Genomic DNA, 16447 nt, shown 5'->3' with positions numbered 1-16447 from the left:
GGGAAGGGAGGATCTATCAGAGGTGATGCCTTTAAAGGAAAGGAGTAGCTCTCTGCTTCCTTCTTCCCCTGCTGGCGCACCATCCGGGACCAGGGACCTGTAGAGAGCGCCTGGGAAGGCACATGGGCATTTCTTTAATTATTGTCAGCTGAATCCAGTGGCATCAGCAAAGCCACGTCCTGGAAACACGCTTTGCCAAAAGGCAGGAGTGTTGTCAGCTTGACCTTCAGCCCAGGTGCCAGGGGGTGGGTTTTGTTATTTAAATCCAGCCAAGCACCAGGAATGAATATGACTCAGCCCACCCTAGAATGCGCTTAATCTCCTTTGTCTTGACTTTTAGTAAAACATCCTGTTTTTCTTGCTGTATAAAATAAGCACGCTATATGGGCTCGGGGTCACTGTTCCTGTCCCTGTCCATGTCAGAGGACAGTGGTCCCACCCGGCCCCAGCTTTTTCCTTCTATCTCTGTGTCTGTCTCCTTCTTTCATTTTCTCAATCCCCAGCCGCCCCTACTCAGGAACTGGACTGCTCTCTAGCCACGCTGGATGCGGAAAAGAGAGAAATATTTACAGGGACCCTGAGGACAAGGGACCGCCCAGGAATGGCAGTGTTGTGATGGAAGGAACTAGGTGAACATAACTCGTCCTGGTGACCTCGGGGAGAGGCTTTACTGCCCTAGACTTGCAGGAAAGAGAAGTACACCGTCATCTCTTTAGGCCACTCTGATGCTGTAGCTTCTCAATGTGCAGCCAATCCTAACCCAACGCGGTGCTGTTGGCCAGACTTCCGGAGATGAACGTTCCCCGTCTGCACCGCCCAGTGTGGCAGCCACTGGACACACGTGGCCATCAAGCACTGGCATGTGGCCAGTGCAATCAAGGGGCCGCATTTTAGGTCTTGCTGAATTTTAACTAACTTACAGTAGCCATAGATGGCCGAAGGCTGCCACATTGAGATCATAGCTACTGGTCACAGCTGTGCTCAGGCCTCTCCGGAGACCCCTCTGCCCTTTCTGCTCCTTCTCCCTGTTGGGAAGAGGCTGCTGGGGCCGGCTCCTCCTGGCCTCCGGTTCGGAATTGGGCCTGTGCTTCGGCAGGGGACTAGGAGTCCTTGGTTGTTAAGAGAATGAAAATCTGTTTGATTTCAGCTGCTTTTAGATCTGGCCTTTACTGGCAGGAATTTCCTGTTCCCTCTCGTAACAGCATCCACAGTTTCCTGGTAACCTGGTCGGCGGCAGCTGCCTTCCCAACTTTAGGAAAACGTACAGCTGTTTGCGTAAGAAGCGGGACTTGCCAAGGTAACGCCCTCGTCTGAGTGTCTGCTGTAGGGCTCTTAAAGAGACACTCGTCTCCTCCCTGGCCTTCTAGAGCTCATCGTAAGATGTTTTCCTCTGATCACCAAAACTCTCAATGTAGTGCAGTAATAACCCTTCCCTTGTCATTAAAGACTGTGTAGGCCAAGCATGTCAAACTCGCAGTCCGCGGGTTGCATGCAGCCCACAACGAATATTTTTGCGGCCCAGCTAATATAACGGTATGTAAGAAACGTTTTAATAAAAATTTCGTAACTTAATTTTTACAATATCCTGTTATACATAATTATTAATAATGAATTACAACGTTCGCTAATGACTGTTTACTATAATCATGTAGCATTCATTTCCCTTACATGCCTTATGCACACCATATCTCTCCACTAATACTAGCAGTGAATATTTTAGCAGCTGATGCCACATCTTTAGTCTTGTACTGACTTGTTTAGTGTGTGCAACAGGAAATATTTTGCTTTCGGAGAACAAGAAAAATAGGTTTATTTGCGTTATTAATTTGTGCAGTTATTCAGTGTCTGGTAAGTTAATGTTCAAGACAAAATATTAGTTTTTATTAAAATGTTCTATTATTTTATGTTAATGATGACTCATTTAGTTCAGCCCTTTGTATTCAGCACGTCTCTATTGAAATAAACCTGCGTTCCTGTGAAAATGGAAGCTTTTGTTTTTTTGTGGCCCACGTACACTTAGACCTTGTTTACTTGGCCGTCAGCCTTTGCGTTGGACGTGCTTGGTGTCCGGCACAGAGCAGGCTGTGTACAGTAGCCTGGGGGCTGGCACTGCAGCACGGGTTGGTGGTAGAGATTTTGGAAGAGGAGCAGCTCTGGGAATGAAGGCAAGGCCCAGGACGGGCCTGCGCGTGGGCGGCTGGCCAGGAGGGGAGGCCAGAGGCACAGGAATTGGCAGTGCAGGTGGGGTCAGGGTGCTGTAGTCACAAGCAGCTGGACACCCGTGGTGCCAGCTGAGCAGGATGGTCACAGGTTGCAGTCAGGGAGGAGGATCGAGAGGGAAGGGAGAGCACTTGTCAGCCCAGCAGAAGGCCTCCCTGGAGGTGTGTCTCCCTGGAGAAGGCCTACACCCGCGTTAAAGTGCCTCTAACTGATCAAGTCAGACCCACCCGATAAGCGCCCGCTGATGAACTTAAATCAAACTGATCAGGGACTTCATCACATCTGCAGAATTCCTTCATGAAGCACCTAGGTTAGTATTTGGTTAAATACCTCCAAGAAGGAGCGTGTTTGCTATAAGATGGCCACTGCCTCCCTTCCATCCTCCAGCTCTTGAGAAAGAGTATCACCCTAGCCCACCCTAAACGAAAACAGGCTAGAACGGGAATTCTGGGGACTGCAATTCAGCCTTGACAAGTTGATATGTCAAAAGCCATCACATCTATAAACTCCCCCTTATTCCCCTTAAGCTAAATTTGGGTTGGGTTTCTATCACTTGGGATGAAAAGGCTCCTGACTCAGTTGCCATTTATTGAGCGCCTTACCCATGATATTTCACTTAATCCTTCCTCACACATACATCAATGAGCTAAGTATTATTTACAACTAGAGGCCCGGTGCATGACATTTGTGCACTTGGGGGAGGGTGTCACTCAGCCCAGCCTGCACCCTCTCCAATCTGGGATCCCTCTCACAATCCAGGACTGCTGGCTCCCAACCACTCACCTGCCTGCCTGCCTGCTTGCCCCTAACTGCTTCTGCCTGACAGCCCGATCACCCCCTAACCATTCCCCTGCCAGCCTGATTGACGCCTAACTGCTCCCCTGCCGGCCCGATTACCCCCACTGCCCTCCCCTGCAGGCCTGGTTGCCCTCAACTGCCCTCCCCTGCAGGCCTGGTCCCCCCCAACTGCCCTCCCCTGCTGGCCTGGTTGCCCCTAATTGCCCTCCCCTGCCGGCCTGTTTGCCCCTAACTGCCCTCCCAAGCAGGCTTGGTCCCCCCCCCCCCACAACTGCCCTCCCCTGCTGGCCTGTTCACCCCCAACTGCCCTCCCCTGCTGGCCTGTTCACCCCCAACTGCCCTCCCCTGCTGGCCTGTTCACCCCCAACTGCCCTCCCCTGCGGCCATCTTGTGGTGGCCATCTTGCGATGACATGGTTGCGGCCATCTTATGACCACATGGGGGTGGCCATCTTGTGCGAGGGTGTGATGGTCAATTTGCATATTACCACTTTATTATATAGGATTTTGGAGACTGAGGCTCAGAGAAGTTAAGAAATTATTCAAAGACACAGAGCTCTAAGCAAAGTCTGTCTTTCTACTGACAATGCTCTAATGCCCGTCTGCCAAAAGGAGCCATCCCTGCTGGTGTAGGAATTACTTGTACAGTTTGGAAGTTGACTTTAGCAAAAGTATTATTTTTTTTTTTTCAGCTAAAAGAGGCCTAAAGCAGAGGCACTTTATTCAGCTGATGACAGAACAAGGCCAAGAAACAGACTCAATCTTCATGACCCAATGCTGGCCTCGATGTGTCACTTGGCTGATGTCATCCACCTGTTTGATTGGTTTCCCCTGTCATGTTTGTGTCTGATTTTGAGGGGGATTATTTTTAAAGGTTTTAACTTTCATTTGGAGGCTTCTTCCTACCTGAAATAGCTTAGATCTTAAACTCTCTTTCAAACATCAGCCATGATCACAGTGTCAGATGGATGGGGTATGAACTCCTGGTGAGCGTGATCAGGAAAAGAGAGGAAGCCCAGATGAACAAAAGGAGGACTGAAAGAGGAGACACCATTGCAGATTTTACAGGCATTAAACCGAAATCAGAGTATATTATGAACAATTATATGCCAACAGATTCAACAGCTTTGATGAAATGGACAGATTTCCTTGGAAATGGACAAGTGGGTGAGATTTTTGAGCTGGGACTCCAGTGATCTAAACCTCTTAAGTGCCAAATCCATCGGGCACTTTTGGGGTCTTACTCGGCTCCTCTGTGGCATTTGACTCTGCTGTCTGTTCCTCCCTAACATCTTCCTCTTCTAGTTCCCTTGAAACTCTTAGTGTTTCTCCTTTTAAACCTCTTGCTCTCTCCTCCCTGGTGCTGAATTCACAGTACCCTCCAGTGAGTCTTCCGGGCCCTCTTTTTAGTCCACATTTGTATACGGGGCTTTAGCTACCGTTTGTATGCTGATGGCTCCCAAATCTGTAGCCCAAATTGCTTTGCTAAGCTCCAGATGGGCTAACTATCCAACTTTTGTCTAGACAATCGTCTATGCAGGTCAGCAAGTGCCTGCCACCCCTTGGGTGCCCTCAGACCCTCAAACTCAACTTCTCCTCTTCACTAATAATATCCAGTTTGCATTTGGGAACTATCCCTCCTCCATTCTCAATCCCTGTAGGTCCCCTCTTGTGGGACCCAACTGTACCCTCTCTAGTCCATGCTCCTCACTGTTGACTGGGTGGGTTTTTCCCAAAACCATATCCAGTATGGTGAGTTTAAAGCCAGGATTCAAGTTCTTTGACATTGCTCCATTGAGAGATGGGGTGTCCTCCATTGAATCTAAGCAGGTTTGTGACTGCTTCAACCAATAGAGGTCACAGAGTGACACTATGAGACTTCTGAGGTTAGTGTCCACTGGTTCTGCCAGGCCCCTCTGAGGAATTTCCTCTCAAAACTCAGCACCATGTTGTGAAAAGTCCAGGTCATGTGCAGAGGCCACGTGCAGAGGCCACGTGCAGAGGCCACGTGCAGAGGCCATGTGCACAGGCCACGTGCAGAGGTCACGTGCAGAGGCCACGTGCAGAGACCATGTGCAGAGGTCACGGGAAAAGGTCACGGGCAGGTGCTCCAGCCAACAGTCCCAGTGGAGTCAGCTTTCAAGTTATCCCAGTCCAGGCACCAGACCTGAGAATCACTTCGGAAGTGAGTGCTCTGGTCCCAGCTGTTCCAGCTGCCTCCACTGAGTCTTCGCAGCTGAGCCTCCAGACATAATGGAGCAAAGAAGAGCTGCCTCCGCTGCGCTGTCCATATTCCAGACCCACAAAACCTGTGGTCATGACAAAATGGTTGAGCCACGCCAATAAATGTTGGGCAGTTTTTACATCGTCCAGAAGAGTAACTGGGACACTTATGCCACACACCTGCTTAAGATGTCCCCGTGACTCTACATCGCCACCAAGATAAAGTCCCAGTTCCTTTGCCCTTCATTCCGAGGTTCCTGCCCACCTCCTGCCCCGCCCACACGAGCCCTGGCCCAGCCATGCTGCAATTCCTGGAGTGTTCCTACCCTTCCAGGCCTTCATGCCTTTCTTTGTACATGCTGATGTTCTGCCTTGATCGCTTTCTGACCCCCGCTATTAAGTGAATCATCTGGGAAATTGGGGGATGTAAATCCACTTCCTCCTCTGAAACCTTTCTTCCAGGAATAACCGAGTTTGTGTGGCTCTAAAACAGTTCAGGTTCTCTGTGGAAGAACATTTTAAAATTTAAGGTTATATTCTAGGTCTCTGAGCAGTTATGTGGATCTGGAGCCAGATTGCCTGCATTCAGATCCCAGCTCTATCACTAACTGGTGGGTGACTTTGTGCAATTCCTTAACTTCTCTGTGCTCCATTTTCCCCATCTGTGAAATGGGTAACATATAACACTTCATAGAGTTGTGGTCAGGATTAAATGAGTTAAAATGTGTAAAGTGCTTAGAATGGTGTCTGAAGGGAGTGCTTGGATAAAGAAGTGTTTGTTTAAAAGAAAATAAATCTCAATTATTAAAAAAATTAATACCCAACCAGAGAGAGAATTATGGAGAGAGGCAAAGGATCACATAAACACACAATTGCTTAAATCTGTGTGGCACGCTATCCTATATAATATCCTATATAATAAAAGGCTAATATGCAAATTGACCAAACGGCAGAACGACCAGTTGCTATGACATGCACTGACCACCAGGGGTAGACGCTCAACTCAGGAGCTGCCCCCTGGTGGTCAGTGCGCTCCCACAGCGGGAGCGCCACTCAGCCAGAAGCCGGGCTCACGGCTGGTGAGTGCAGGGGTGGTGGCAGGGGCCTCTCCCACCTCCGTGGCAGCGCTAAGGAGCAGCGAGCAGGCGGGCGGTAAGGAGTGAGGGTCCTGGACTGTGAGAGGGATGTCTGACTGTCAGCTTAGGCCTGCTCCCCGTGGAAATCCAGGTGGACATCCCCCGAGGGGTCCCGGACTGAGAGAGGGCACAGGCTGGGCTGAGGATACCCCCCCCCCCAATGCACAAATTTCGTGCACCAGATCTCTAGTCTTTAATAAAAGTAGCTTGGTCTTAAAAAAATAAAATAAATCTCCAGCAACTAGCTAACTCTAGTCAGTGCTCAAGTCTCATCCAGTATCACCTTCTCTGGGAGGCCTCCCTGATGCCTCCCCCACTGGAGCTGGCTTCAGACAGGTTCCTATTTCCTCAGCACCTCAGCTCCCGCAGTTACACCAGTCACCGTCTGTCATTCTATCCTCAGGGTGTTAGTACCCCTCCCCTATGACAGCCTCCAAGGCAGAGGCCTTTCTCCCCACCCACAGCTAAGTCACACTAGGCCTTCAATAAATGTGTATGACAATGAGTCTTGCTTTGATTTTATAATCCCAGTAACTCCAGCCCAGAAAAGGCTAACCAAGTTCTTCTGAGTGATACAGGCAATTAGTGGCTGAATGGACGCTAAAACTTTGTCTTGTTCTCTGCTGACTGCCAGGCTTAAGCTGGTTACTGTGTGTGTGTGTCCACCAGTATCACCACTAACCCCTGCTGGCCATCTGCTTTTAAGATTACTTTAATCAGATAGCAGTAAAATACCCCACGGTCTTAGGGCACCTCGCTCTGAGCCCCCTGCTGTTCCACTCCCCGAGGAAGAGGGCTACTGGGAAGTGGATTGCATCCTCCCAGTTCTCCCCATGATGTGCTGAATTTCTGGATGCTACTGGTGCATTGGACCCCGAAGGTAAGCAGCGTTGCTTTCATCCTGAAAGTTCACTTTTTCCAGGTGTGGAGGTGAGGGCGGCATGATTCGGAAAATCTAATTCAAAGCGGCTGGTTCGGACACCGACGGCTATTCCTCTTGCAGGGCGCCGTGTCCTCCCTGGCCTCCTAGCCACCCCCCCCCCCCCCCCCACACACACACAGGCCTGCTTTTCCTCCAGGACAGTTCAGGGGATGGTACCCAGCACCCGCCCCCCCTCCCGCAGCAAGCGCATTTCTTTCCGTTTTTGTGTTGTGTATTTGTGTGTGGGGGGGTCTCCCCTCCCCCCTTTTTAAAAAAATAATCCTTACCCGAGGACATGCTTAGAGAGAGAGAGAGAGAGAGAGAGAGAGAGAGAGAGAGAGAGAGAAGGGAGAGGGACAGAGACAGGGAGTTAGAGAAACAGATCGGTGGCCTTCCCTCCGCTCCCCATTCCAGGTCCAAAGGAACAGCAACTCTTCGGCGCACAGGGCGGCGCTCAACCAACGGAGCCGCGGGCGGGCGGGCGGGCGCGGGGCCCATTTTAATCAGCCGCGGGGACAGACCGGCTTGAAGAGCTGTCTCCTGCTTCACTCTTCCCCCAAGCTTACGGTCGCGTTTACTCAGTGAAACAAACCCATTTAAACAGAAGGACTTGAAGGCCTACTAGGCACCAGGCTCCCTGAGTTCCTCGCTCCGTCTCCCTAACGTTCAAGGCCGCCTCCTCCAGATCCAAGGACTCACACTCAGCTTTCCCGGCCCCGCCCGCCCGCCCGCCCGCCCTGCCCCGAGAGCACGCGGCCCGCTCTCAGCGTCCTCGGCGGAGGGTCCCGCCCGAGCCCCTGTCTGGGGAGGGCGAGGTCTGTCTGTCCCCCCAGTTCTGGACACCAGCTCCCACCGCGCTCCTCTCCCACTTTCCCCCTTCGCCCTGATCTGGAGGTGGCGTTGTTTGGGGGTGGGGTGCGGGCGGGGAGGAGGGCGGGGCCGGGGCCGGCGGGGAGGGGCGTCGGAGTGCTGTCACCCAGAGTCACGCCGCCCTCCCGCCCTCGGCCGGGGAGCGGGAGCTCGCGGAGCGCACAGAGGTCGGCGCGTGGGGAAGCGGCGTGCGGGTCCTGCCAGCCGCGGGCGCCGGAGCCGCTGGCCGCCTGAGCTCGGCGCGGAGCCGGCCCTCGGAGCCGGCGCCCCAGCCCCCCGTGCGCTGGGCGGCAGCCCCGCGGCGACAGCCCGGCCCGAGCGCCCGCCATGGAGCCTTCGCACAAAGATGCCGAGACGACGGCGGCGGCGGCGGACCCCCGGGCGGCCGCGTCCAGCGGGGTGGTGGTGCAGGTCCGCGAGAAGAAGGGCCCCCTGCGCGCCGCCATCCCCTACCTGCCCTTCCCGGTGGCCGTCATCTGCCTCTTCCTCAACACCTTCGTGCCGGGGCTGGGTAAGACGGGCCGCGGGGGGCGGGAGGGGGCGGGAGGGGGCGGGCGGCGCCGCGGCTGCGGGTGCGCCCCCGGCAGGTGGTGAGAGGCGCCTGGAGGGCGCGGGGCTCCCGGCCCGCCTCTCACCTTCTCCCGCCTGTGAGCGAGGTTGTCCGGCCCGAAGAGCCGGAAACTTTGCCGGGATGTTGGAGCCCGCGGGCGGCGCCACGACCCCCCTCCAGGCGCCCCGAAATCCTGCCCCTTCTCTCGCCGCGCATCCCTTTCTCCGCGGGGCCGGGGACCGGCAGGAGGAGCCCTTGCGGCCACGCGTGGCAGCGACCACGTCCCGGGAGTCCGGGAAGTCGGAGGAATTGGGGAGAAGGGGCCAGCCGGGCTCAGGAGCCCGCAGCCCCGCCTGCGCCCGCGGGGACGGCCGTGTGGGGCGCGCTCTTTACCAGACACCCCCTCACCTGCTTTCGGAGACGCGGTTCCGCCAGCAGCCCTGCGGGTCACCAAGCACGCCCGCGGGGCGCCGAGGGGACCGGGGTGTTAGTTTGGATACCTGTGGGTTTGTGTGTTTTTAAAGATTTTTAAAACCTGATTTTTAGAGAGACAGAAAGGGAGGGGGAGAGAGAAACATGGTAACATCTTTGGGCTGCTTCCTGCACGCCCCCCCTAGCCGCCCCCCCCCCCCCCCCCAGGAACTGAGCCCTCCACCGGCAACCGGGCATATGCCGGGACCTCGGACCAGGAACCAAACCCGCAGCCTCCAGGTGCACAGGACGAGCCCAACCCACTGAGCCACACGGGCCAGGGCGGACACCTGCGGGATGGGGTCACCCATGGCTGGAGGTGACCCCAACTCACTCCCACCCTCCCGTTCCCTTGAACGTGGAGAGCGCGCCTATGCAATTCTGTGTTGCAGTCTGGCTGTCTGGAGGGACCCTGATGGCCCCCCGTGTTCCAAATTTTAAAACCGGAGCCCGTGGCAGAGACAGGGTGCCGGCGGGTGCGTCAGGGAGGGGTGAATTTTCCCCGACCACCCCTCTCCCCCCCCCCCCACCCGCTCCATCTGCACGCCCTCCCCCACTCAGCTTGCCTGCCGGGGTCTCGCTGCCCTTCCTGCAAGGGGCGCCCTCCCCCCTCCCGCGGCACAGGAGGGGCACCGCTCCGCCCTCCTCAGGGCCAAGCCCACGCTGCCCACCAGCCCGGCCCGTGTCGGGCTCCAAGTTCCCGAGAAGCGAGGTCGGTTCAGCTGAAGTGTCTTCTGTTCTGCTCTGGCCTTTCCCGCGGCCTCGCGCTTGGCGGCTTAGGGGGGCCTGTGCGGCGCTGGAGAGGGTCACCCCCCGCCCCACGCAGGACAGCCCGCCGTCCCTCTGCTGGTCTCTCCGCCCGCGGGGCCGCCTTCTGCCGGAGCAGGCGGCGAGGTGGTCGGCAGCGGTGCCCCCTCCGCCGTGCCTCACCCCCGCATCCCCCCCGCCCCCCGCGCGGGCTGCTCACTGCGCATTTGCCATTTGGGGTGCTAGTACGGCGCGGGGGCGGGGGGGGGAGGCTGTGGGTCAGCAGGCGCGTCGGGAACCCACCTGCTGGAGTGTGAGCACGGGGCGTCCGCTCTGCGATGTGGCCGTCACCAGCAGGGCTGCTCCTGATTCCATGAATTTTTTAAAAAGTGGTGAATTCAGTAAATGCCACCCGCTGGGCTTTTGAGGAAACAAAGGAATCGTGCCAGGCGGGAGGCGCTGTACCAGGCCCTGCTGAGCGGGGAGCCGCCCGCCCGGGCAGCAGCCGCCACCTGTGCCCGCCCCTGGCTCTCACCTCACCGGGTCCCTTTGCTGCCACTCGCCCACCTTAGGGACCCAGTGTCCCCCTCCATACACTTTCCTTCGTTAGATCAGAATCCCATGGGATTTTTGTAAGAAACCTTTCTGAGAAAATAAGGGAACCCCAAAAGCAGTAGAACAGGTGAGTCCTGGGCGTAGGTACAGATTTCTGAATTTTCCGTGAGCGAATCCTGCGTGTTTCATTTCGTCCCTGTGGAGCTGACTGGGTGCACAGCCCCTGTCCCCCCTCCCCCACCGGAAGGGGTCCGATCCTGGCTGGCTTCTCATCTGTGAATCAGGGATGCCTCCGGGTTGCTGGGAGGGCAGAGATTACCTAGAGCTCAGGGGTCTGGCGCATGGGGAGTGCTCTGGAGGTGGTGGGCCCCTCTTACTCTGTGCCCTTCTGCAGAGCTGACTCTGGTTCCATCTGTGTGTGTGGGGGGGCGGGGGGCGGAGTGCCTTTCTGGACCTTTCTTCTGAGCATTTGATCTCTCTGCTCCCCTCGACCTGCATGACAAACCAGCTCAGGCAAAATGCAGGCGCCTCCCTCTCCACTGCCCCAGGTCCTCCTGGCTTATCTGGAGCTCCGGTGAAAACAGAACGTTCGTGTCTGGCTCTTGCCTTTGAGGAAATGCAGCTAATTTCAATCCATTCACTCCTTCATTCCACGAGCACAGAGCGCCTGCCACATGCCAGGCCCTGGGGATGTGATGGTGAATAAACCAGCCAAGATATCGTAGATCATCGGAGCAATTGAGCGAACGGTGTTTAAATTCGCTAAGTGCCCTGATGGCAGAGCAGCAGCGTTTTCGCCGCGCCCAGTAGGAGCAGCATCAGGTCAGACCCTGCCGAGGAGACCCATCACCGCCCGAGCTCTCCCAGCCTCACTTCAGGCCCACTCTCTGAAAACTGGGCAGACTCTGGGCCCAAAGGTCTTTTTCTTCCTGGAAGTTTCCTTCCCTCCACGGCCTCTCGCATGTGCAAGTTGAGCAAGAGTGCAAGTGTTGGGAGGAATGAAGGCGCGTGTTCTCGCTGATGTAGGTGTTGTAGGTCCATGGAGGACCTGCCATGGAGAGGCCCAGTCTTCACAGTTCCCTGGTGACTTCTTTATTATTTTTTCAAAATATATTTTTATTGATTTCAGAGAGGAAGGGAGAGGGAGAGAGAGATAGAAACATCAACGATGAGAGAGAATCATTGATCAGCTGCCTCCTGCACACCCCCTAATGGGGATCGAGCCTGCAACCCGGGCATGTGCCCTGACCGGGAATCAAACCATAGGTCAATGCTCAACCACTGAGCCACACCAGCTGGGACCTGGTGACTTCTTGATCCAAACAGTAGTGCTGTCGGGATCACACTCCGGCCAATAAGAGGGATGTTTCCTCTCCTGGGAGTGGATGGGGAGCAGAAGTGATTTATGATCTTTCTGACTCCTCGTTGGAACAATAAAAACAAATTTAAAAAATGGATGATGAAGCCCTGGCCAGGTGGTTCAGTTGGTTGGACCCTCACCCCATACACCAAAAAGGTGCGGGTTCTATTCCCGGGCAGGGCGCATACCTAGGTTGTCGGTTCGATCCCTGGCTGGGGCGTGTGAGGGAGACAACCAATCAATGTTTCTCTCTCTCTCTTTCTCTTTCTTTTCCTCTATCTCTAAAATTCAGTGGAAACATATCCTCTGTTGAGGATTAAAAAAAAAAAAAAGGATGGTAAAGAGAGTGACCCAGTCCTATTCAGTGACACTCTACTAATAAAGACCAGTGCCTGCACCTTCACAGTCCAACAAGTAGGCAGTTATAAGGATATACACAATTCCTCATACACGTGAGGAAAGTTCATTGTTACGGCCCTAAATAGCCAGAGAGTTTGTCTATTGGTCAGGGGTAAATTATACTTTCATATTTTAAGATTATATCTTGATTGACTTGGTGAAATGAAAATGTTGGTAACCCCAAGAGTGGGACAGAGCAGAGCTTCCGCGGACTGTCAGCCATTCTGTCAGACTAATGTTGGCCAGGAGTCTACTGTTGAATATTCACAAATACCCAGTCTACCCCTAACATATCGCCTGCTCTCTGAACTCAGCTGAAGTCTTGCTTCCCCTGTAAGGGCATCACTGGCTGGTTCAGCTTCTCTCTCGCTTCTCTAGGCCTAAGGCTCTAATGGATATTTATTAGGTTTTACCTGAGGCATCTTTTGTATTGTTGACTTTTTATTACTCTTTCAAGAGTTTATTCTTTGTCCATATGTAAGTTCCTTGTGTCCATATGGAAGCAACCATTTTAAATTTCTCCTTGATATAGCATGTTTTTTGTGAATATTTATTAACTAGAATTATACTCCAGGAATAGGCATTAGCTTAATTTTATAGAAGTGAGGCAGGCCAGGACCTGAAAGTTTATATCCTACTCAACCTTTTTTTGTTTGTTTTGTTAATCCTCATGAGGATATTTTTCCTTTGCTTTTTTAGAGAGAGTGAAAGGGGGGGGGGCGTGGAGAGAGAGAAACATCAGTGTGTGAGAGACACATCCACTGGTTGCCTCTCACATGCGCCTTGACCGGGGACGGGGAGTGAACCCGCAACCCAGGTACCTGCCCTTGATTGGGAATCCAAACAGAGACCCTTCAGTGTGTAGACCGCCGCCCTAACCACTTAGACACACCAGCCAGGGCTCAACCTTTTAAAGGAAGTTACTTGAGGATGTATTTTAGAAAACAACAGTGTAAACCAAGAAAGGGGATAGGAGATCCAGGGAATAATGTATCCAATCCATGGCAGCCATGAAAGGCAACCTCAGGATAAAACTGTCCCCAGGTCTGGCGAGCAGTCTGTCCGATAAGTGTAGGAGGATGGAGGCACCAGGAAGGCGGTCTCTGAGGCGGGGTGGGGCGGGGGGACCTTCCACAGAGTGGAATGGGGATCCTGCAGGGGATTGATGTGATAGAACACACACACCAGGAAGTAAGCAAGGAACACACGGCGATTAGTGACTGCAGGAGAGACAGGAAGTTTGCTACAGGACGTTTCTATTAGGATCCCCAAATGAAGGCGCCTGCCCAGTGAGAGCAGGGGGTCAGCAGGCTTCAAGAAGAAGGACAGAAAGATTCCAAACAGTAAATGGACGATTTGGAAGAGATTAGGGACACGGGGAAGAAGGCACAGGTTTCTTCTTCCAACTGTGAAGAGGTGATCAACACCTTCTGGAAAAACCAGACTTTTTCGTGAGAGGCATAGCTCCCACATGAAGCAAGTAAAAACGTGGCCTGGTTTTGAGCAAGTGGTGGAGTGAGAACGGCTCCTGCGCGTGCGGGGCCTGTCCTGGCCCAGTGGTGCACAAGACCGGCTCTTAGTTCTCTTGGACTCCGCAGCAAAGAATATTTGCTTCGTCATATGATGTGAAGGCTGCTCAGTGGTTTTCAGCTTCTAAAACCAAACACAGACAAAGCACCGGAGACTAAAATAGCTAGGAAGGAGGACGGAAAGGCTTTCCACCTGGACAATACGAAATGAAAAGCACAGCTTGGAGCTGGCGGACATGTAAGACAAGGGGAGGGCAATTGTGAGAGAGTGAACTGTTGCTCCCAATTATTCACTGTCTTCCCCTGGCTTGCCACGCCTCCTGTGGGAGGGGAATGCTTCCTTCCCTGCCCATTGGTGTCAGGCTTGGACATGTGACTTGCTTTGGCCAATGGGGTGTAAGTGGAAATGACAGTAAGCTATGTCTGAGCAGACACCTTAAGAGGCACTGTGAGCTTCTGCCTTCGTCCTTTTCCCTCTCTCGTGAGAATGGCAGGTCTCAGGTGCGGGCTGCTCTTCAACCTGGTTCCCAGAATCAAGAGGAAGTCAGAGGCAGGACAGGGCAGGGCATGTGAATGAGAAGTAAGCCTGAGTTGCTAAGGTTTTTTGTTGTTTACAGTGTTGTTATTGTCCTAGCACACCCATCAAAGCTGACTGACATGTACAAGGTAGAGTAGGGGTGTGAATACCTTCCTCATATAAAGTGGGGGGTCAAGAGATGTTGTCTGCAATCAATAGGTTAAGAAATAAAGATTATCAAGGTAATCAATAGATGCACGGAAATAGTGATATGTTGGGACAGTGGGACAATAACACTGTACTGGGGTAATGTTGGGAGAAGAGTAGAACCAAGATGGGAGTGACGTAAGTAGGCTAACTCTTATGCATCATAACATTTTCTCTGTCTAATAACTCATTCCCGGAAGCACATACACATGCTGAGCTTCTCCCCCATCTTTTAAAAATAGCCTCTGTTGATCCTACATCCCACTCTGGCTGTTGCCACTCTCCTCCCCCCTTTACAGCTGAGTGCCCTGAACCAGTGGCCTGGGTTTGCTGTCACCAGTTCCTCTCCTCTCATTGTCCCTTGAACCTGTTCTAGTCATGTTTTGCCTGCACCTCTCACCTAAATGGCACATCAGGATCACCAAGCATGTCTAGGCCGCTGACTGCTTGTGGTCAGTTCTCTGTCTTCATCTTCCTGGATCTCTCAGTAGCACTGGACATCATTCTCGCTTCCTTCTCCTCGAAATGCTGCCTTCACGTGGCTTCTGAAACGCCACCCTCTCCTGGTTTTCCTTATACCTCGTGTTTCCTTTGCTCATCTCATCAACCTCTAAACCTGGGAGTCCCCCAGGGCACTTGATCTTCTTGATCTTGATCTTCACTTTGATCTTAATCTCTTTTCCGCCTGCACTCCCCTCACTCCTGGATGCTCAGGCTCGGTCTCCTGGAGAAACTGCATCTGTATATGAGGACTCCCAAGTCACATCTGCAGCTTGGACCCCTCCCTTGAGCTCCAGAGTGTGATATTCAACCGGCTTCTCCGCATCTCCCCTTGGAAACCAAAGACCCTTGGAGTTAACTCATCCAAACCAAACTCAGCTCTTCTCCCCTGAACTTGCCTCCCCCCATCTGTCTCCATCACAGCAAATGGCATTCTTTCAGAAGCTCAGGCCAAACACTGGGACTCATCCTTGACTCCTCTGTTCCTCATACCCTATTGCCAGGAAATACTCTTGGCTCTACTTTCAAAATCTGCTCAGTATCTGACCACTTCTCAAGCTCCACTTTCTCCCGAGTGACTGCAATGGCCTCTTAATGGTCTGTTTGTCTTTATTGACATCCCTATGGTCTCTCAACACGACAACCAGAGTGTTCTTTTTAAAACACAAGTGAGTCAGATCATGTCGCATTTGAGCTGGAAACCCTCCAGTGGCTTCCATGTCCCTCAGAGTAAAAGCTCAGGTCCTTATCATGACCCACAAGGCCCTAGGCCGGAACTTTCCAGAAGAAATATAACATGAGCCACAGATGTACTAGTAATCTAAAAATTTCTATCACTTATATTATAAAAAAATAAAAAGAAACAGGTGAAATGAACTTTAACAGTATATGGGTTGGGCAAAAGTAGGTTTACAGTTGTGATACAAGTAAATAATAAATAATACAAGGATAAACTGTGTTCTAGGTGCTGGCAGGGCTGTTTCTCCTGAGGGCTCTCGCCTGGCATGGAGACGGCTGTCTTCTCCGTGTTTGTCTGTGTCCTAATCTCCAGTTCTGAGGAGGACACAGTCATGCTGGGCTAGGGCCTATGCGTTTAGACTCCTTTACCTCCTTAAATAGAGCCACACCGGGCGGGTGGCCCTCCACGGCGGGTCCCTCACAGACAGGCGCTTGCTCCTGCTGCGGCCCAGGCCTGGCTCCAGCTCCGACAACATCACGGAAGGCACAGTCCTGCCTCACACGGTCCCGCCTCACACGGTCCTGCTTCAGGGAGCTGACCCTCTGTGGGAAGGCGGGTTGTGCTAAGTGCAGACAGCGGTGTGTGCTCTATGGAGGAAAGGAGAACATGGCTGCTGGCCCATCTCAGGTTCATGGGGGAGAGAGCATGGCTCCTGGGGGAATGAGCAAAGCTGTCCAGGGTGACCCCGAGGGCACCATCTAAGT

The 16447-nt window shown here is 53.2% G+C and overlaps 1 protein-coding gene across 1 annotated transcript in view; it reads left to right on the top strand.

Annotated features, from left to right (window-relative positions):
- Nucleotides 1-8323: 8323 nt before the first annotated feature.
- The window catches only part of STUM (stum, mechanosensory transduction mediator homolog), a 48376-nt gene continuing 40252 nt past the window's right edge, over nt 8324-16447 (top strand). Inside the window, exon 1 of the mRNA XM_080651137.1 lies at nt 8324-8679. Coding sequence (XP_080507263.1) covers nt 8496-8679 — 184 coding nt within the window. The 5' untranslated portion in view covers nt 8324-8495. The remainder of the gene's footprint in view (nt 8680-16447) is intronic.

Source organism: Plecotus auritus (genome assembly GCF_963455305.1).
Source record: "Plecotus auritus genome assembly, chromosome: 14".
NCBI lineage: Eukaryota > Metazoa > Chordata > Mammalia > Chiroptera > Vespertilionidae > Plecotus > Plecotus auritus.
This window is presented reverse-complemented; position numbering and strand designations above follow the sequence as displayed.